This window comes from Dermochelys coriacea, chromosome 3, assembly GCF_009764565.3.
Source record: "Dermochelys coriacea isolate rDerCor1 chromosome 3, rDerCor1.pri.v4, whole genome shotgun sequence".
NCBI classification, from domain to species: Eukaryota; Metazoa; Chordata; order Testudines; family Dermochelyidae; genus Dermochelys; species Dermochelys coriacea.
In genome coordinates, this window is record NC_050070.1 from 64,944,075 (window position 1) to 64,966,154 (window position 22,080).

The 22,080-nt window shown below is 38.5% G+C and overlaps 1 protein-coding gene across 3 annotated transcripts in view; it reads right to left on the reverse strand.

Moving 5' to 3' along the window:
- UBE3D (ubiquitin protein ligase E3D) overlaps positions 1-22,080 on the reverse strand; it is a 113,153-nt gene that overhangs the window by 24,891 nt on the left and 66,182 nt on the right. Inside the window, exons 9-10 of one of the 3 annotated variants that reach the window (XM_043510564.1) lie at positions 21,386-21,524; positions 15,002-15,370 (exon numbers count right to left, since the gene is read on the reverse strand). In XM_043510564.1, coding sequence (XP_043366499.1) covers positions 15,362-15,370; positions 21,386-21,524 — 148 coding nt within the window. In that variant the 3' untranslated portion in view covers positions 15,002-15,361. Of the gene's footprint in view, positions 1-15,001; positions 15,371-20,823; positions 20,887-21,385; positions 21,525-22,080 lie in introns of those variants that run through there. The other 2 variants (XM_043510563.1, XM_038397236.2) reach the window with 2 other exon arrangements.

Below are 22,080 nucleotides of genomic sequence, written 5' to 3' on the forward strand. Positions count from 1 at the left end.
CTTGTTCATTGTTTTAATTTGTTTTATTACTTCTCTAAAATCACAAATATATTGTATATACATATACACAGGCATACGCACTATGCATTTGTTTTAATGCTCTGGCTGATCTACCATTTCTAGTAATAAGTAAAAAAAACCTGTTTTCAAAAAATTAAAACAGACCTTTAACACCAGGAGTGAAATTAAGTTAGTTAACTGTTAGGAGCATGAAGCATTAATTAAATGAACTAGAGAATTTCCCCTCATGAGGAACATTTATTCAGTGTAATTACATTCCTTCTATTCAAAATCTATACTTATCCAAGTGTAAAATATAACATTATACCAATAACTGCAGAGTATAAGCAAGTACTTAACTCTAAGGATCTATTTTTTCTAACAGACCGAACACATTAAATCACCTTCACTGTTTGAAGTATTCAAAATAGTGATGGAAAAACCCTTCCCTTAACCAGCAACTACAGTTCCTAATTCATTTTTCTAACAAATACCCAGCTTTAAGAGACTAGCTCCAAGTATTTTCTTGCGAAGTTCATATCCAACGGTGTTAATGAGAAACTTTCACTACTATTTCTCCACAATATATCCAGCTAGCTAGTTTACTCATTTGCATCTGTTCTGCACCACTGAAGCCAATGGGAGTTTTGACATTAACTTCAGTAGGGTCAGGTCCTTGGCTAGGATGTGGGGATAATATCACAAAAGTTTTAGGTAATAATGCATAAACAAAATACATCAAAACAACAGGAAGTTAGTGACTATGGCTATGATTTGCAAACCTAGAAGCCTAAAACTAGACTCCAAATCTATATTAGAGCACCAAATATGGCGACCAATTTTCCAAACTGCTGACTTCAATGGGAGCTGTTGGTGCTCTGAAACAGAGGAAACTTTCATTTAGGTGACCAAGTATGGATTTCATTATTCAATTTTGAAAATATGAGGTTCTCAAACTTTCTTTTCCTCGATGGGCTCCTTTTCCAATGCAACGTTAATCACAGACCACCAACTGAGAAACTGACGGACAAAGGTATATGTATACTTCATATAAACATGTACTGTTACTAACGCTTTAAGAAAAAGATTTCAGCTTAGCAGCCGTGTTAGTCTGTATTCGCAAAAAGAAAAGGAGTACTTGTGGCACCTTAGAGACTAACAAATTTATTAGAGCGTAAGCTTTCGTGAGCTACAGAAATGCATCCGATGAAGTGAGCTGTAGCTCACGAAAGCTTATGCTCTAATAAATTTGTTAGTCTCTAAGGTGCCACAAGTACTCCTTTTCTTTTTTTAAGAAAAAGAGCATCAGAGTACTTACAGATTTCAGTGAGATGGGTGTGCCTGTTTCTTACTGCAGAGTCTATTGTTGGTTTGATTGCTGGCATTTTGAGGACCCCCCGTTCAATCTCTAAGGACTCCTTGCGGTCCAAGAACCCCAGTTTGATAACCGCTGGGCTATTATTTTCAAGGCTGAAAATGGCTCTGAGTCACTTATAACTTATTATGAATTGTGACCTTTTGGGCTGAAAATGTTCATGTTTGGTTTCAGGCCAGAAGGAAATGATTTTGGAAATTTTCATAACCTGAAAAATGGCTCAATAGATTTGTATCTCAATGGTGGGGGAGGAAAAGGGTGTATTCCAGCTGCTACATTTTCAAATACTTTCTTCTGCACTTTAACTCCTAAACAGAAGAGCGAGACATTGCCAAACTTGGTTTCTACATAATCCTGTATTAAGAATGTGAGCTTTGCTGAGGAAACTTGTTTGTGAAATAATAAGATTACTGATGTTTGACTATAACTCTCTTACTGGCAGTTCTTCAACTTCAGAAGTGTGTACCTGGGTATATTTAACTCTTCTGTAACAGAGGTTTTCAACTTATTACAAATTGTGGGCAGCGTATGTGTTGCCTGGTCAGCAGGGGCCTGGTGGCAGGGCAGCGGCTGACTGGACTCCAACCCTGGACACCCGCCGCACAGCTGCCCGGAGCTCGTGGGGCTGGGCAGCTGCCCGGAGCTCGTGGGGCTGGGCAGCTGCCCGGAGCTCGTGGGGCTGGGCAGCTGCCCCGGATTCCCGCCCTGAAACCCCGCACCCCACCACGTGAGGCGAGCTGGCTGCCCCAGAGCTTGTGGGGCTGGGTGGGAGCTCCGACCCCAGACTTCCGCCACATGGAGCGGGCTGGCAGCCCCAACGGCACCGCACTGGGCAGCCCAGACCCCTGCGTGCCAGGCAGCTGGGAACCTGGCTGGACCCTGGCTCACGGGCTGCCATTTAGCATACAGCTGAGTTTGGCCGCAGTTGTGTGCTAATTGGGCCACGTGCGGGCTGAGAACTGCTGTTCTATAGGCTAATATTCACTCCTGTGCAGAGACCAGTAAAAGGTTTAGTCACCACTTAAGTCTCACTAAACCCTTATTTTAATCTCGTTTTCCATTAGCTTTAAAAGTATATAAACTACTGCATGGATGACAGGACAAAGACTTAAACAAGGTTTAGTTAAGGAGAAAGGGTACTGAACTCACTTATACTGTGCCAGTATTTTATGTCCTCCCTCTTCTGAGAGTATATTTTAATTAAATACCAGGAAAACAGTAAATTGCCACACTGGATCAGGCCCATAGTCCATATAGTCCAGTATCCTGCCTCCACTAGTGACCAGCTCCTGATTTTTCAGAGGAACGTTCGAGAACCCTTGCATTAGACAGATGTGGAATAATCTGTCCCCACTTTAGGTCTTCTCCTAATTCCTTTAGTCAGGCTTAAGACCTGAAGCATGGGATTTAATAATGCTTCCAAAATTTATGTTAGCATTAAAGTAGTAAACCAAGAGTATGCAGAGTTATCTATAAAAGTGTTTACTCCCTTTCTGAATCTTGATAAATTGCTGACCCCAATTACATCCTGCAGCAGTGAGTCCCAAAGTAAATTACTTGCTGCGTGAAAAAGCATTCTCTTCACTGGGTTTCCTTTCCTTTCTAAAGGTAAACAATCCTAGTCTTTTTCCTCTCCCTTCATATGAATTTTTCTATTTCCCTACCCATTTCCATTACTCTTATGAATCCCTTCTAGTTCTGCAATACCCTTTTTGAGATGAGTACACGATATTGCAGTCCACTGACCATTTAGAATGACTTTCTTGGTGTGAGGGCTTAAAAAGGGCTTGAGAGGTGTATGGGTTCTGAGCTTGTCCTCTGCATAGAGGTGAATTTCTCCCGTTGGGCTTTACTTCCTCACAGCACTGTACAAATCATCCATGAATCTTCACATGCTGTAACTTCAACAGAGTCACACAGATATGAATTTGGACTAATAGGATTATCTTCTGGGATGTTCACAGGTTTGAAAGATCATTCCACTATACGACTGCACAGTCTAATATAAATGATTCAGCTAAAAATGTACATAGAAGCGTGAGGGCTCTTATCAATACAACAATGTGAAGTACTGCTCATTAGTCTTTTCCTATCATTTTATCCGCTCTTTATGTCTTTGTGTCATCACCTGCACAATAGTTAATAGCTTTGTACATTAACAATATAACGGACTTACATAAATGTATTGTAGATGTACATGTTAACCTGCGGATGGGTAAATTATGGAAGTAAAAATAGGGATCAGCTGAATGGGGCTGAGTCTTGATGCTTGAAAGAAGAGACATATTGGTCTGAATATGCCTCATCTGATAGCATCTGATTTTTACAAACAGATTTGTGTGATTAGTAATTGACTAGGAGATCACCAGGGCCAGACTCTTCTCTGCTCCAGTGCCTTCTCTCGCCATAGTTCCTTGTGTCTGTGCTATAATCACCCCAAAGATCCTACTGCTGGGTCAGGATAGAAGCTGCTGCTGCATCTTTATACGAGGGCTCAGAAGTAGGCAGCACTTACGTGTCCTGATCCACTTGATAACAGAGGCAGGTGAGGAAAAAGTTTAACTCTGAGGCCTTGTCTGCACTAGAAAACTAGGTTGGTTTAAACTCATCCATCGGGGGATGTGAAAAATTCACCCCCCTGAGCAGCATAGTTAAGTCAACCAAAGTCCCCATGTAGACAGCACTACATCAATGGACTAATTCTTCCGTTGATCTTGTTACCGCCTCTCCGAGAGATAGATTTACCTAGGCAGTAGGGACAATCCCTCCTCTTGGTGTAGGTTGTTTCTACAGTGATGCACCAAGCAGCACAGCTGTGCCTCTGTAGCATTTTAAGTGTAGACAAGCCCTGAGTTTTCTAATTTTTGCACAATAAGTCTCAGCATTGAGGCTTCTTTCACTAATTGGCACATAATATGGACACATTAAGTGGATTTAAAACTGCCTAATTGTTTGGTCTCAATGTAATTAAAATGGGTACTCATTATCAAACAGGTGTTTCTCTAGTGGGGTCCAACAGGGATCAGTTCTTGGCCCTATGCCATTTTTATCATTGACCTGGAAGAAAAACATAAAATCATCATTGACAAAGTTTGCAGATGACAAAAATTGGGGGGAGAACAAGTCACTGAGGGTACATCTACATAGCCCGTGGCAGCAAATCTCAGAGCTTGGGGCAACAGACTTGGGCTCAGGAGGTTCAGGTTTTCATGTCTGAAATATCTGTGTAGATGCTTCAGCTTGAGCTGAAACTCAGGCTCTAACACTAGGGAGGGGGGTTGGCTTCAGAATGTGAGCTGCAATATCTACACAGCTAGTTTGGTGGAAGCCTGAGCCCCACAAGCCGCAGTTGACCTGGGCGCTGAGATTCGCTGCTGTGGGCTGTGTGTTGACATACATTAATACAGAGCTACCTGGATCACTTGGTAAGCTGGGCACAAGCAAATGGTATGAATTTTATTATGGCCAAAGGTAAATGTAGATATCGAGGAACAAAGAATGTAGGCCATACTTACAAGATGGGGGACTCTCTCCTGGGAAGCAGTGACTGAAAAAGATTTGGATGTCATGGTGAATAATAAGCTGAACATGAGCTCCCAGTGTGATGCTGTGGCCAAAAGGGCTAATGAGATCCTTGGATACATAAACAGCAGAAGCTTGAGCAGAAATAGAAATAGAAATTCACTTCTGTATTTTGTACCAATGCAACCGCTGCTGGAATACTGTATCCAGTTCTGATATCCACAACTAAAGAAGGATGTTGAGAAATTGGAGAAGGTTCAGATAAGAGCCAGGAGAATGATTAAAGGACTAGAAAACATGCCTTATAGTGATAGACTCAAGGAGCTCAATCTATTTAGTTTAACAAAGAGAAGGTAAAGGGGTGACTACCAGAGTCCAGAAGTACCTACGGGGGGACAAATATTTAACAATAGGCTCTTCACTCTAGCAGACAAAAGTCTAGCATAACAAGATCCAATGGCTGGAAGTTGAAGCTGGACGAATTCAGACTGCAAATACAGTGCGATTTTTTTTTTTGGACAGTGAGGGTAATTAACCGTTGGAACGATTTAAGAAGAGCCACGATAGATTCTCCAACACTAGCAATTTTTAAATCAAGATTGGATTTTTTTCTTTTTAAAGATATGCTCTAGTTCAAACTGGAATTATTTTGGGGGAGTTCTATGGCATGTGGTATACAAGAAGGCAGACCAGATTATTACTGTGATCCCATCTGGCCTTGGAATTTATGCATTTTATTTGCTGTTAAGTAAGTGTACTAAAAGTTCCTGGGTTAAATCCTAGGAGTTGATAAAAGTCCCTTTGACTTCAGTGGAACCAGGATATAGCCCACACTTCACAATATGTTGAAGAAACGCACTGTTTTGGGGGCAGGGATGCAAGAAAGGGAAGAGCCACTAAACAGAAATATTTCTAACACAGAAAGTTCTATAGCTAATATTTAGCCACATTCTAAGTATCACCTTTAAATAGGAAAAACAGCTACCGCAAATGGAATATATCCACAGGATATCCATAAGGAATAGACATTTGTGATTAATTTAAGTAGTCACTAGCTACTGCTCTATAAAAATACAGCTGAAAATGCATTTACTCTCTGTGACAGTAAAGAATGCAACTTAAAATAAGTTTTTTCTGTTTGTTCAGCAAATCTCCTACACTTTTTTTAAAGTAGTAACATTTCGCATTGTTATACAGAAGAAAACATTTTGTCCTTCTCAGCTTTTCTGCCTTTCTTTAAAGGGAAGAGACAAGTGCAACTAAACACTGCAAACATTAAAAGCTAGTTACTAATTACTGAAACAGAAGAATTGAGTTACATGAGTTTCTGCTTAAAAGATACAAAGGGGCTAATCCAGTTGTCCCAGGTGATGCAAGAGGACACATGTCCAATACCTCTCCATCATAAGCCCACTGAAATCCACTTTTATCTTAGTTTACACCAAGGAAACAGAGTAAAATGGTATATAATAGAAATGAGAAATGTATGTGGACACAGATCATTGCTGAAAACCTGAGAAAGCAAAATGAAGGAAAAACATGAAGAGGTTTATTGGCCATCTTTTCAAAGCTCCTAGCTGAACAATATGGAGCCATAGACTGTCTGGAAAGCGATTCATGAGAAAATAAAAATGTGTTGGCCAAATTATTAAGTTATCTGAAATTCCACAAATAACTATGTTCAATTTTGATTGGCTGGAGAATCTCAACATGGAAACAAAAAAGGGTATCAGTAGTTTGGAGGACCAACAAGCAAAGAACGTTATATCCAACATTAAATTATCTGTATAAAGTATTTGATGATATAGAGAACAAGATTAGGAAAAGAGTCAACCACTAAGACTAAAGGTAAGGTCCAACTGTGTGCAGAAGATGATCCCAAAGCTTCTGCAGTCCTATCATTTCCAGCATCACTTATCATAGGGAAGTGCTCTGCGATCTGGTACTCATCCCAGGAGTGGGCCAAGCAGCCAAGACAATTACATGTCGTGTTCATAAGCACGATTAAAGACTACATTCTCAGTTACTTGATTCAACAGGGCAGAATTTTTTTCAGGGCGCAAGGTATTTAAAAAAATACTTGTAGATAATTTCCTCTTATCTACTTTTCAGGACCAGATTTCAGATTTTGTGTTTCTCCAGCAAGGGTTGATAGCATCGCTATTACTGAAATAAGCTCCCTGATCTGTTTGTTATTCCTACAAGCATGGGTATCATAAAAAGCCTGGATTGGGGTCTCGGCAGGTAGGGAAAAAAGTATCAAATTTGAGTCTACCAAGTGATTAGTTAATATATTAATAAGTTTTTGGATATTTATTTCCTTTCCAAAAAACAAAAATCAGTTCACCTTTAATGTGTTAGGCTGCTGCTAAGCAGAGCAAGAGAAAGGAATGTTAACCCAAGTGGCCTGACAAAATCCCAATGATTATGTCTGTCTACCCAAAACTCTTCCTGCAGTTTCAATTGGCTATGGCCTTCTTAAACTGCTGCATGTTGTTCTGTGCATTATTAAATGGCTACCAGGCTTTACCTTAGGCACAGCAGCTTCTCCATTGAGAATGAATTAATCCTTGTGTATTAGTGGGCTTTTTTAATACTTAACAGCTGTATTGTCCTTTCCTGCATAAAAACCCATGGAAAAAAACCCCAAATGCTCACTTGACAGGCTGTAAAATGAATTTACTATATTGGAATACCTCTGTCTCCTCTCACACTATTATGTATAAAAGCCTTTGAATTAGAGAGTCATTTTATCCTCTCTTTTGATGCTGCTGCTTAAGAAGTCATTGCATTTATAATTTTCCATTACTGATCACACCAGCATACCATTTAGAGAGGAGGAAATTAGTGCCCAATCCTATTCACAGTATAGTCTGTGGGAGTTTTCCATTTACTTCAATGGGAGCAGGAATAAGCCATTGGCAAGGCAGGTTGGCCATCTCATCTCTTGTATCTTTCTTCAAATCCTTCCCTCACTTGTTGGATGGTCGATTCCTTTTTGTGTTTCTTCATATACTTCATGTCTTTTCCCGATTCCAAACTTTAGTTTGTTTTCTAGCATCAACCACTACATTTATCATCATCTATCAATCACAGATCAAGGACCAATGATTTAAATGAGGATGATGTGATTAGATGACAAGATTCCTAAAACTGCAATGAATGATGGACTCTGATTTCTGATAGCAGGCAAGTTATATGTATGTCACTGGAGGCATTATGTCAAGGCCATGATAAAAAGCATCACTCCAGATTCATCTTCAACTGACAGTCAAGAACAAAGAGCTTTAATAGCCCATCTTTCTTCCACAGTGCACTTTACCATAGCCAAATTGCTATTCCATTTCATAACTACTACATATGATACTTGGTTGTATGCCCTTTTAATTTGTTTATTTCTCCATTTGATTCTTTGAAGACCTGTCATTACCACTTCGCTCTTCTTCAGATGTTGTGGTCTCAAACTCCTCAATGTCTTGTCAAGCTGCCTTGCCTGCCAATACAACTCTGGAGTTGAGCAGCGGCTTCTTTTCACCAAGACACATTTCTCAAGGTCCCTGTAATCTACAATAAAATTTGCCCCATTATGAACTACAACAAGTTGATACAGTTGAATACCGGTGTTTTCAAAGCATCTTTTACTCTATTCAAAAACACTACAATGAATACATCTCTTTTCCATATGTTCTAGAATACCCAGACTCTTAAAGGAAGCAAATTGCAATATAGTGTAAGCTTCTGCAACGACTATCATCCACGCAGCACATATCAAGTATATGAAACATTAAGGAGAAGCCTTCATTATGGAGTCATTGCTTTATAATCTAAGAATGACTTATTACTCCCCATAAATTTTATGGCTGAATAGCTTGTTATATATGGATCTCAGGTCAGATCTCTGTGCAGTGTTGACTGGCAGACTGTAAAATACCCCTCACTTAATCAGTCTATTAATTCTGAACTTTCCAGAGCTAAAACTAGCTTATAGGAGGTAAACTTCTGGGAATAGAACCCCGAATAGAAATAAGTTATCTATTTCAGTGGAACAGGTACCACATTCCTTCACAGAATCACAGACATGTAGGGCTAGAAGGGACCTCAAAAGATCACATAATCCAGCCCCCTGTGCTGAAGTAGGACCAAGTATGCCTTGGTATGATCAGGTATATAAACTCCACACTGGGCCTGAAGGGGTTAAAAGGCAATGCTGGGTCCAGGTAGCCCTGCCCCTCTGGGCCCACCAAGCATGCACTGGCTGGAGGAGCCGGTTAAAAGGGAGCTCAGCAGCCCAAGTAAAGGGTGGGTAGACAGGCTGCAAAAGGGAAGGTCCTTCTCTTGGAAGCTAGACAGAAGGCTGAGTCTGAGAGGGGACCACAGAATGGGCAAGGCCTCCTGGCAGCACCTTCCCCAATTGCCACCCCTTTTGAGAACCAGCAGATTAATTGTCTGCAGGGCCTCACTCCTTTGGACTCTCTTGTTTGTTGAGAGACTGTTTGGACTATAGGTAGGAAGTAGCCCAGGGCACTGAACTTGGACTTAGATTCATAGATACTAAGGTCAGAAGGGACCATTCTGATCATCTAGTCCGACCTCCTGCACAGTGCAGGCCACAGAATCTCACCCACCCACTCCTATGAAAAACCTCACCCATGTCTGAGCTATTGAAGTCCTTAAATCATGGTTTAAAGACTTCAAGGAGCAGAGAAGCCTCCCTCAAGTCAACCATGCCCCATGCTACAGAGGAAGGTGAAAAACCTCCAGGACCTCTCCAATCTGCCCTGGAGGAAAATTCCTTCCCGACCCTAAATATGGCGATCAGCTAAACCCTGAGCATATGGGCAAGATTCACCAGCCACATACTGAAGAAAATTCTTTCCTGGGTAACTCAGATCCCATCCATCTAATATCCCATCTCAGGGGATTTGGCCTATTTACCCTGAATATTTAAAGATCAATTACTTACCAAAATCCCATTATCCCATCATACCATCTCCTCCATAAACTTATCAAGTAGAATCTTAAAGCCAGATAGATCTTTTGCCCCCACTGCTTCCCTTGGAAGGCTATTCCAAAACTTCACTCCTCTGATGGTTAAAAACCTTCGTCTGATTTCAAGTCTAAACTTCCTGGTGGCCAGTTTATACCCATTTGTTCTTGTGTCCACATTGGTGCTGAGCTGAAATAATTCCTCTCCCTCTCCTGTATTTATCCCTCTGATATATTTATAGAGAGCAATCATATCTCCCCTCAACCTTCTTTTAGTTAGGCTAAACAAGCCAAGCTCCTTAAGTCTCCTTTCATAAGACAAGTTTTCCATTCCTCGGATCATCCTAGTTGCCCTTCTCTGTACCTGCTCCAGCTTGAATTCATCCTTTTTAAACATGGGAGACCAGAACTGCACACAGTATTCTAGGTGAGGTCTCACCACTGCCTTGTATAACGGTACTAAAAGCTCCTTATCCCGACTGGAAATGCCTCTCCTGATGCATCCCAAAACCGCATTAGCTTTTTTCACAGCCATATCACATTGGCAGCTCATAGTCATCCTATGATCAACCAATACTCCAAGGTCCTTCTCCTCTTCCGTTACTTCTAATTGATGCATCCCCAATTTATAACTAAAATTCTTGTTATTAATCCCTAAATGCATAACCTTACACTTCTCACTATTAAATTTCATCCTATTACTATTACTCCAGTTTACAAGGTCATCCAGATCCTCCTGTATAATATCCCGATCCTTCTCCGAATTGGCAATACCTCCCAGCTTTGTATCATCTGCAAACTTTATTAGCACACTCCCACTTCTTGTGCCAAGGTCAGTAATAAAAAGATTAAATAAGATTGGTCCCAAAACCGATCCCTGAGGAATTCCACTGGTAACCTCCCTCCAACCTGACAGTTCGCCTTTCAGTAGGACCCGTTGCAGTCTCCCCTTTAACCAATTCCTTATCCATCTTTTGATGTTCATATTGATCCCCATCTTCTCCAATTTAACTAATAATTCCCCATGTGGCACGGTATCAAATGCCTTACTGAAATCTAGGTAAATTAGATCCACTGCATTTCCTTTATCTAAAAAATCTGTTACTTTTTCAAAAAAGGAGATTAGGTTGGTTTGGCACAATCTACCTTTTGTAAAACCATGTTGTATTTTGTCCCATTTACCATTGACTTCAATGTCCTTAACTAATTGCTCCTTCAAAATTTTTTCCAGGACCTTGCATACTACAGATGTCAAACTAACTGGCCTGTAGTTACCCGGATCACTTTTTTTTCCTTTCTTAAAAATAGGAACTATATTAGCAATTCTCCAATCATTCGGTACTACTCCTGAGTTTACAGATTCATTAAAAATTCTTGCTAATGGGCTTGCAATTTCAGGTGCCAATTCCTTTAATATTCTTGGATGAAGATTGTCTGGGCCCCCCGATTTAGTCCCATTAAGCTGTTTCAGTTTTGCTTCTACCTCAGATATGGTAATATCTACCTCCATATCCTCATTCCCATTTGTCATGCGACCATTATCCCCAAGATCCTCTTTAGCCTTATTAAAGACTGAGGCAAAGTATTTGTTTAGATATTGGGCCATGCCTAGATTATCTTTAACCTCCACTCCATCCTCAGTGTTTAGTGGCCCCACTTCTTTTTTAGTTTTCTTCTTGTTTTATATAGCTATAGAAACTTTTACTGTTGGTTTTAATTCCCTTTGCAAGGTCAACTCTACTCAACTTTTAGCCTGTCTCACTTTATCCCTACATGTTCTGACCTCAATTAGGTAGCTTTCCTTGCTGATCCCTCCCATCTTCCACTCCCTGTATGCTTTCTGCTGCTTCTTAATCAGCTCTTTAAGATGCTTGCTCATCCAGCTTGGTCTACAACTCCTTCCTATGAATTTTTTCCCCTTTCTTGGGATACAGGCTTCTGATAGCTTCTGCAGTTTTGATTTAAAGTAATCCCAGGCCTCCTCTACCTTTAGATCCACAAGTTCTTCAGTCCAATCCACTTCCCTAACTAATTTCCTTAATTTTTGAAAGTCAGCCCTTTTGAAATCAAAAACCCTAGTTGCAGATTTATTTTTCTTAATCCTTCCATTTAGTTTGAACTGAATTAGCTCATGATCACTTGAGCCAAGATTGTCCTCTACAACCATTTCTTCTATGAGGTCCTCGCTATTCACCAAAATTAAATCTAAAATGGCATCCCCTCTAGTCGGTTCAGCAACTACTTGATGAAGGAATCCATCAGCTATCTCATCTAGGAAAATCTGAGCCCTATTATTATTACTAGCACTGGTCCTCCAGTCTGTATCTGGGAAGTTAAAGTCTCCCATGATCACGCAGTTTCCATTAGTATTTACTTTATTAAAGACATTAAAAAGGGCTCTATCCATATCCAAATTAGATCCCAGAGACCTATAGCACACCCCAAGCACTATCGTAGGAAAGGCTTTACTAGTTTTCTTTCCCAATGTAATTTTTGCCCAGACGGACTCTGTCTTATCCATTGCATCACTTCTTATTTCTTTACATTTTACCTCATCATTGATGTACAATGCTACTCCACCCCCTTTACCTTTGTTTCTGTCTTTCCTAAACAGCACATACCCTTCAATGCCTGTAGTCCAGTCATGACTACTATTCCACCATGTTTCTGTTATCCCTATAATATCTGGTTTCACTTCCTGCACCAGTAGCTCTAGTTCCTCCATTTTGTTACCTAGGCTCCTCGCATTGGTGTATAAACATCTTAATTTTTGCTGTTTGGCCTCGCTCACATTTTGTACCCTATTAGGCACAGTCATTCTACAGCCAGTATAACCTATTAGACTAGTATCCACACCGCCCTCGCTCCTTATATACATTCTCCTACCTGACTTGCTGCAGGGAGGACCCTTGCCAGTGATGTTTCTCACTGAGCCAGGACCCAGGTCCCCCTACCACTTTTAAAGGCCAAAGCCCAGATGTGGGTGGAAAGTTGAAGATTTCCAGCTTAAGGTCACAAACAGGCACCTCTACTGCCCTGACAGAGGGGCAAGAGGCCAGAAGCTGGGTGCATTAACCACTAAGCTGTCTGGCCCTCCAAGTCCCCTATCACAATTGGTTTTAGGTATCTTTTAATTCCTTAATTTAAAACTGCCTGAAGTATGCAAGTGAAGTTTTGTTTGTATAAATAGTTGTGGGAAATGGCGCAAACATTCTTTGAAAAGTAGATTCTATGCTTTGTCCAGATAAAACAGTTTCTTTGCAGTAAATCACAAAATTCTGCAACTAGCAGCAGCCTGAGGTTGTGATGATGAAGCTATGCTAATTGTGTCTATGTTAAGCCCCATACAGACAGCATGGCAAAGTCCTAAACATACCTTTATGGAGAGTTCCTTTCTCACTGTTTCAAACAGGACAATGAATAGTTAACACAATAGAGACAGAGATGTTGAAAAGTTCCCTAGAATCTCTGACGTAGAGAGATTTATTTTATTTATTCAGACTAAAATATAATATGGAGAATTGACTGAACCATTTCCAACACACATACCAGCATGTGACAATTACCATTTGCCCATGACTTCGGGGAATGGTGATAGACAATAGAAAACTAGAAAACTACCATATTGTAATACAAATGCTAAATAATTAGAATATAACAACTACCTGAACAGGTTCTGAAATGTGGGGAAAATGACTAACAATTAGAACCATCTTAATGAAAACGAATATGAAACTATACCAGACATAGCTCTAACATCATTCGTTATTGTGCATCAGGTAACATGAACTCTAATCAGACCAATCTATTCCGGATTTTTACAACCAAACCTATACTATTCTTGTCTAAAAGAACATTAGTACTTTTTCACGTGTTCCGAGAATATTGTTTTCGAAGATGTCACTAAATGACAAAATTACACTTAATCTTCCAAATTCTTTTTCTTAGTGTGCAAGCAAATATTCAGTCCTGCGACAACATGTTCTGTGTTGTTATACAAGATTCTGGGTAGAAGGAGTAGGGTGAAGAGAGTTGGAGTTAGGCTTAGATTTCTGAAAAAAGGGAATTGCTTGTGTGCTTTTGGTAACCACCTCTCCTCCAGGATATGTGTAAATAAAACAAGTTACATTTAGAATTTACCCACACTCCATGTCACTGATTTCTCCTTCTCTGCAAAGCTGACCTGAAAGGCTATGGACATCTGGTACTGCTCAGCAAAGGGGTGACGCTATAATTTGGTTCCTGATTCTGGATCCCAGTTTAGGATTTTATTGCTGCTTTCTGAACTCTGATTCACCGTTATCATCTCAAGTAATTACAAGAAATGGGCTTAGCCAACTGCGAACATGGGGGGCTGTAGACACCACAAAAATTGAGGATTTGGATTAATAAAGCAAGAAAAACATTGAGCTTGGAACAGAAGCTTGTTCATCTCATTTTATTAAAAATGAACAAATTTAATCACATAGAAAGCAATTCATTAAATCTATAGTCAACAACTTTTTTTTTTTAAACTCTGGACCCTTCCCCCGAAATATAAAGTTGTGTATGGCCCTGGAAAAACATGTTTTACATACAAAGTATCGTCACACATTAAAAAATTGATGGATGGCTCTAACAGTTGCTCTAATAAATGTTATGGAAAAACTACAGAAATATCAGAGTTTGAGTGATGATCTAATAAAATCAACTTAATAAAGTATGATAAAATGGTAGAGGCACAAAAATAGCATCATAATCTCTTAATTGAACCTGGAAAACTCTCTCAATCTTCATAGAAATATTTAAAGTAGTATAATTCTTCCAGTATTGCTTGTTACTTCCAGTGGTGGCTGGTCATCATATTACCACTTCTTTTCTATTTATTCTGAAGTGTTTTTATGCAGTACAATAACTTTTATTTTTTTTTTAACAAGTGTAGCCTTTGTAATTGTACTAAACTGCAAAACTGATGTTTGCATGAAAGATATAAAAGTGAGGTAATATACGGCATAAATCACCATAAATGAGAAATAATCAAACTTAAAAAGAGAGTACACAAGTGTTATCTAAATCCTCACAATAAAGAATTTATTTGCAGATGTAATGCAAGAGAGAGTTGAGGATTTTTTTGTTTTAGATCATTTACCACAGAAAATATGGTTTAAGAGGGAACAATAATATGGTTCCAGACAAGATTAAGTCTTATATCATCCCCTGTAATACTGATACCTTGGCAGAATTAGCTGAAACCAGCAAAAGGTTACTACAGCAAGGGCGTCCATGCTGGGCTGCTATAGCCAAGATAATCTTTTTGGAGCAGCCGAAAGAGACTGGCACTAATATTATTGTTATTTCTCACTTTAAGAGCGATTTTAGCAAAACTAAAATATACAGTCACTTCAAAGAAACAAAACTGAATATATGGATATCAAGGAAGCTACGTTATGTGTTTTAACACCAGTTTCTCCACTTGATTATCAACACTGGTTGAGAACTTCAAAGCACCTTTGCAGTCAAGGAGATTTAGAAATGGAAATTAATGGAATGTCTCTCTAAATCCCCTAGATAGTTTTGAAAATCTGAACCATTTTCAGTAAATGAATCAAAAGGTATGGATCCAGATGTTTGCAAAATATAAACATTCACAAGTACATACATAATAGAAAATATCTCCATTCCATTTTATGGCAGACTCCATACCTCAGTAGCTATTGGTAGGAACGCCCAATTTTAATTTTTTTTTTTTTTTTTTAAAACAAGAGGTGCAAGATCTGTATAAATCTACTTCATTTTCCTTTCTGGTATGGGAGGGTAGGAGACCCATTTTTAAGTCAATTTCTCTCCCCAGTCTTCATCATTCCCTACTTCACTGCCTGTCAACCATCTTGAGCAGCAGTAGCAACAATATCGTTTTTCCCTGCCTCCAATGTTGCTTCCCAAAATGTTTCAAGGCAGCAACAGAGTCAATCTTACAAGAATATGGATAAGTTCACTTCTGTGGCTCAGATTGCTCAGGAGGAGCAAGAAGAGTGAAACTGACCACATCCTTCAAAGTTTTACTCTGCTATTGCTCCAGAAAGGACTGGAAGAAGTAACAGAAGTATCTACACATTTCCTCTCAAAGAAATTTTATTATTTGTGGGAGAATGTGCAAGTGCTTTTTATAAGCTTCAGGTGATGGGAAGCCTCTAATATATCAAGGCATACAGTTCAATTCAGCCCCTGTTGTGCATATATATTACAGAACATACTAATTCTGTATCTATATCCATTCTGTAATAATTACTGTACAAAATGGAGTTATCAAGCTATAATGAATGAACTTAAAAATTCTGATGTTCCCTAAGTAACTTGTTTCTTGAGCTACCAAATGTTACTGTGCATTACGAATTAAGAAATAAATTACAAATAAAGAGAACTAAATATTTCCCTATCAACAGATAATTCAAAATAGTTACAGGTTTAAAACAATAAATAGATTAAAGTTTTTTTTTTTTTAAGGATGCTAACTATTATAATCACTTAGTCTAACCTCCTGCATGACCACAGAATTTTAGCCAGTAATTCCTGCATCCAGCCCATAGTTTATGGTTGAGCATGAGCATATATTTTAGAAAAAGACATACAATCTTGATTTAAAGACTTCAAGTGATGGAGAATCCACCACATTATTTGATAAATTTTTAAAATAGGAATTTATTCACCAGGACATACTGCTGGCTGAACCTTAACTATAGAGGTACCATTATGATAAATAATGCAACAAGGTGAAAATGATCCTTTTGTACCATCAGCTAATTTCTCTTGTCAGAAAGGGCTAGTGCAGCTACAAACTTTCCCTTACACTGAATTAAACAGAAAAGAAATTCTAAAATTGTAGCAAATGAAATGCTGACATCGCTCTATAGTCCTTAAAACACAACTTTCTTTCAAATTCATGCAGCTATAAAAATAAATTAAAACAAATTCAAAAAGCAATCTGTTTAACTCCCAGAATCACTGTTACAGTCTATGGCCATAAGAGCCGATGCTTGGTACTGAAGCCTGTTTTTCCACAATAACAAGACAGAGAAATATGCTAAACACCCCCATATATCATCATAAGAATTCAGTATATAAGACATTTTCTGTTCAGTGTGCTGGAATTCAAAGAAAGGCAAGATACGTTAGCAAAACATAACAGATTACTTGTCACTTTAAAGCATCTCCCAGCATTAACTGCTTTGTGCTGTACGTACAAACTTACCAACATATCTGACCAACTTTTATGCTCAGAAGTAACAGATGAACAGTTCAATAAGAAAGCAGATGATGGGTCAAATGGGTGCTAGCTATGGGCACTTCCCATTTTTCAAATAATATATGAAGAAAAGTTCAGCCAGATAGTAAAGCAAAGAACTGCCAGCTCCTGAGGGAAGAGAGGCAGAAAGATCAAGAGTATAGTGAGCTAAAGCAGTTTTCTGAACAATGTATATGAGCCCAACAAAGGAGGACAAAATAAGGCTCACTGCAAGCACAGGATAGGAAACTTTACTCATAACCTTCTGAGTCTTACTCCTCAGCCCTTCATAAATCCCCTTTGTACTGCTCCAGAGGAATCCACAGTTGGCTCAGTGAGCCCTAGAGCACCTGCAGGCACCCTTGGTAGAGGAGATGGGCCATGGGTTTGTCAGGGACAGAAATCAATGTTCTCCAGTAATCCTGGTTGCTGAAGGGGCTCCTTGGAAGCAGTTATCTACCAGTGCAAATTAAAGCAGCCCCTGTTGCTGGACTAGGTGAGCCAATGTTTAACTTTTTCCTCTTTATTCCTGCCACGCACTTGTCTTCCTATGTCAGCTACAGACAACAAAGAATTTCAGTGCCATTACACAAGAATGAAGAAGATACGACCCACAAAAACTGACAAGAATTGATGTTCTGCTCACACGCAAATAGGCAATGTGGAAACCTGCTGTAGTGTATATACTTGATCAGTAAATTCAGACAGCTAGTGTTATGATGCCTTCTGGTGCACTCCTGTCACATGCAACTTCAGTGATACAAACCACATTGAAACATTTTCACAGGGTCATACCAGAATGAAAAAATATTTTAAATATTATTTTGCTAAGCGGTGTTAAGCAAGCAGTAGCACACTGCTAGAAAATAGAAGAAAATTTATAGTGAGCACAGATATGAAGACCACTAAACTGGCCCCAGAGAACTCTTTTAGAGCACAAGGCAGAACAGTTTATTATTGAGATTATTAGCAATTAAGCATATTTCCTTTGTGTGCCTTTTTATACCCAGACGTAATCCAATCCATACTTATGCCAATCACATTTATACGGTCTTCAACATTGCACTGTAACACAGAGAGGATTTGATGCAAGAATCTACATCCTTTACACAAAATTTGGTCTCTGTTAGCACTGGGATTTGGAAAAGATTACTTTATGTCCATTACTTCCGAAAGCTGAATACATGAATCACTCCTATGCTACAGATGAAATCAGGTGCTAACTTGTACCTTGTCTAGGTCAGCAATTAGGGATTCAGAACTACCTACTGCATATTTTTCTAAATCTACAGCAGAAACATACACGTATATTCTGTGAAGAAAATACTCTGTTGAATAAAACATTGACTTTCTACTTGGGATGGCTAGATGGGTTGAAACACCAATTGTTGAGGCAAGAAGAAATTTTCCAGGTTCTTTTCGGCCCAATTCCAAAAAGATTAACTCTATCTACTTTTTAAAAAAATCTGTCAAAATGCTTTTGTAGACCACTGACAATCATATATTAAAGGTGCACTGCAAAGGAAAACAAATATTGGTTTTGCCCTTTACTTCTTCTTAATGACATTTAAAGTATGACTGTCTTGTTTAACAAAATAACCCAGTTTTTTCCACACTGTGTTTAAGACTCAACATCCTTTTCCCCCTCATTCCGGTCATAGGGTACTTCACCTGGTGTGATATCACTATTCAGGACTCCTGCATATCTTGTCAGTTTTTTCCATGAAAGGTATGGAAGAAAGGATATAATATTCCTGATATCTGTGGTGCAGAAGGTGAACAAGCAGCAGCAAAATCAGAAAAAACTTTCTGAAAAATGAATTTGAGGCAGATTTAAAAGAAGCAGCTGATACAGGAAGGCAAGCAAAGAGCATAGACAAAGGGTATCTTTAGCATGAAAGACTAATGTTAATACTATCATTAGAACAACAGGGTGGTGACTGCATCTGCATTTTCATTAGATTTACACACAAAGTAAGGTTTCAACAATTTACTAATAGAAACCATTAGCCTTGCAGTGCTCAAATCGGCAAAAGCACATGCTTCGAACTAAGCAAGTGAACAGCCCCATTGAAAGTTAGCCACATCGGAATGCTTCACTGGATCAGGACATAAAATTAACAAACAAGGACTCTGGGGGAAAAACATGTTTCTCACGTGCACAGTAATATTTGGAAAATGAATTTACAAATAGATCACCAACAACTAAAAGAATTCAACCGGCATCTCAGGAAAGAACCTTCTCTAACTCCAGATGCCATAGTGAACTTTGGCAACGCGAGTATAGGATAGGAGTATAGGATATGCCAAGGCTCTGATCCTGCAAAGAGACATGCACTTGTGCCAGTGCTGAGTACCAGTGAAATCAGTGGGGCCCAAATTAACCATACCAGTGCACTGAAATCAACAGGGCTTTCCAGAGGCGCAAGGATTCTTCATATCAATCTTCAGGATTACAGTGCAAATTAACACCACTAGCTACTCTAAGGGCCAAGTCCTGAAAACATTCACAACGTGAGTAATTTTACTCACAAGGGTAGTCCTATTGAAGTTAATGGGACTAGTCATATGAAGGCAGGTACTCACATTTTTTTCAGGCATAGGCCCTAACCTTCTGTCTACAAAAGGGATAAGATATTTCTTGAATTTACTAATCCATCTTTCTCTGGGTTTGCTAATCATTTCTCCATTCCCATCTACATCCAGATAAAACCAAAGAAACCTCCCACTACAGAATCTCAAACACTAAACGCAGAAATGGCGCAAGGTGTATCCCATCAGCATACAAAAACAGACTTTCATTCAAACTATTTCTTAATCCCAAATAAAACTGGGAAGATTTTACCCCATATTATGGGCAGTAAACAAGTTATATGAATGTTCACTGTTTAACAGGAAACCCAGATTGTTCAACTGCATCAATCTATTAAAAAAATTTAATTTTGCAATATCATTCCACCAGCATATAGAAGATTCCTCAGTTTTATGATCCAAAAAAAAAAAAAAAGCACAATTCAGTAACTGTTCTGACCTTGGGTAAAAAAAAAACACCGTTCTGAAATAACCAGCAATAACTGCTGTTCACTCAAGAGTTCAAAAGACTACAGACCCCTTTTAAAGTTCACAGAGGGTAGATGATAAGCCAATTAAAAAACTGCATGTTTAGTTATTTCACAACTCAGTGGGCCAGATCTTCAGATGGTATATATCAATTTAACGCCATTACAGTCAATAAAGGTACACCACTTTACACCAGCTGAGGTTCTGGCCCAATATTTCATTTATGGGCATTTCTTTTCATTTATTTATTTTGACCTTAACAACGGTAAACACAATTAGAAAGAAATCTCAGTAAAACAGAAAAAATAGTTTACATAAATTACTTAAACTATAGAACACAATTTTAGGTTAACTCCCAAATCAGACATAGATTTAGATATATTTATTGACCTAAACCAATCAACTGTTGATTCATATAATTGATGGACTGAGTCAAGGATAGACAAAGAATATTTTAAAGGAGGCTGAATTAATACATTTTATTATCATGAGTTAAAATGACTATATATTTCATTTGTAAACTGTACATGCTTATTCGTAAAGAAGATAAAATTTATACATGTTATATTATCTTTTCTTCAATAATTAGAATAATTCTAATAATTCATTAGAAATGTTAAAAGCCCCATGTCTTTCACTGGAGAGGATTTGGTGTTGTGGTTTGGTGTTGTTGAACAGTAATCTACAATAGGACAGATTGTGACCATTTCACTGCCATGCACATGCACTTACTTGCATGAGCGATCCCATCATTCAAGGGAGTGATCACCCAAGGAAGTAAGGGTTCATAATCTGATTCTTTGTTATTACCACAATTACTTTAATTTTCTTTTTTATAAGGGCTTTGACATATTGCTGTGTTTTAATGGAATTGTACTTTAACTGTTCTACCTATTCAAGATTCCCCTTTTTAAAAAGTCATTGGTGGCATTTATTTAAACATGCTCTTTAGCTTGGACAGTTTAAAAATCTGCTATACCTTCCCACCTTGGTCTAAATATTAAAATTCTGGGGAAAACTGCATACTAAAAAAATTAATTATTCATTGCTGTATTTAGTATTATGACTAGCTGTGCAGCTCCAACTAATAAGCCTTTAAGTTGAAGGGTTTTATGAATCCCCAGGGGCCTGCTCTTTCCTACAGATAACATCTCTATATTGGATGAAAAACAGCTCATTACCTGGAAGGAGTTCATGCAGCGTAGTGAAGGTGGCAGACAAGCATTACTCAAACTCAATATCAACAACAATTCCAAACATGTTTTTGATGGAAATGTTAGAGGATGAACTCCAATATCATTTTCCCATGCATCGGCAAGGCTGGAAAGTAACAAGAAATCCTGTTAATTAATTCATATAAAGTTAATTCACATAAAATACATAGTGCACAAAGGGTTCAAACAAATGCTAAAAAATACTGTATTGTTTTCTATACCCTAATAGTTCTACTTCATGTGCATATTCCTTTAGGAGTCACAGGTCAATATATTTTCCTTACAAGGTGGTAAATGTGAGAGGTATTTTGCTATTATCACCAATTTTACAAAAAGATACATAATAAGACAAGACAATTTAGCACCCATCAGAACAATTCATTTTTACATTTGTAATTCTAAGTTTTAACAATATTCTGAATCAGATCGCAACTGTCACTGCCAATTTCCTATCATACAGTACTTTTGCATATATAATATTGCAAAAAGAACAGCTAGTATATTATTAGGAATCCTTTTTATTTTAGCCGGTAGCAAAACTGTCACTCATCACTGATGAAAAGGTAGGAGGGCTAGGACTCTAATGCCAATTGATTTTTTATGATATAGCAATGGAACAAATCTACACCAACCAAAATCAACCCTAGTTTACTTTATATGGC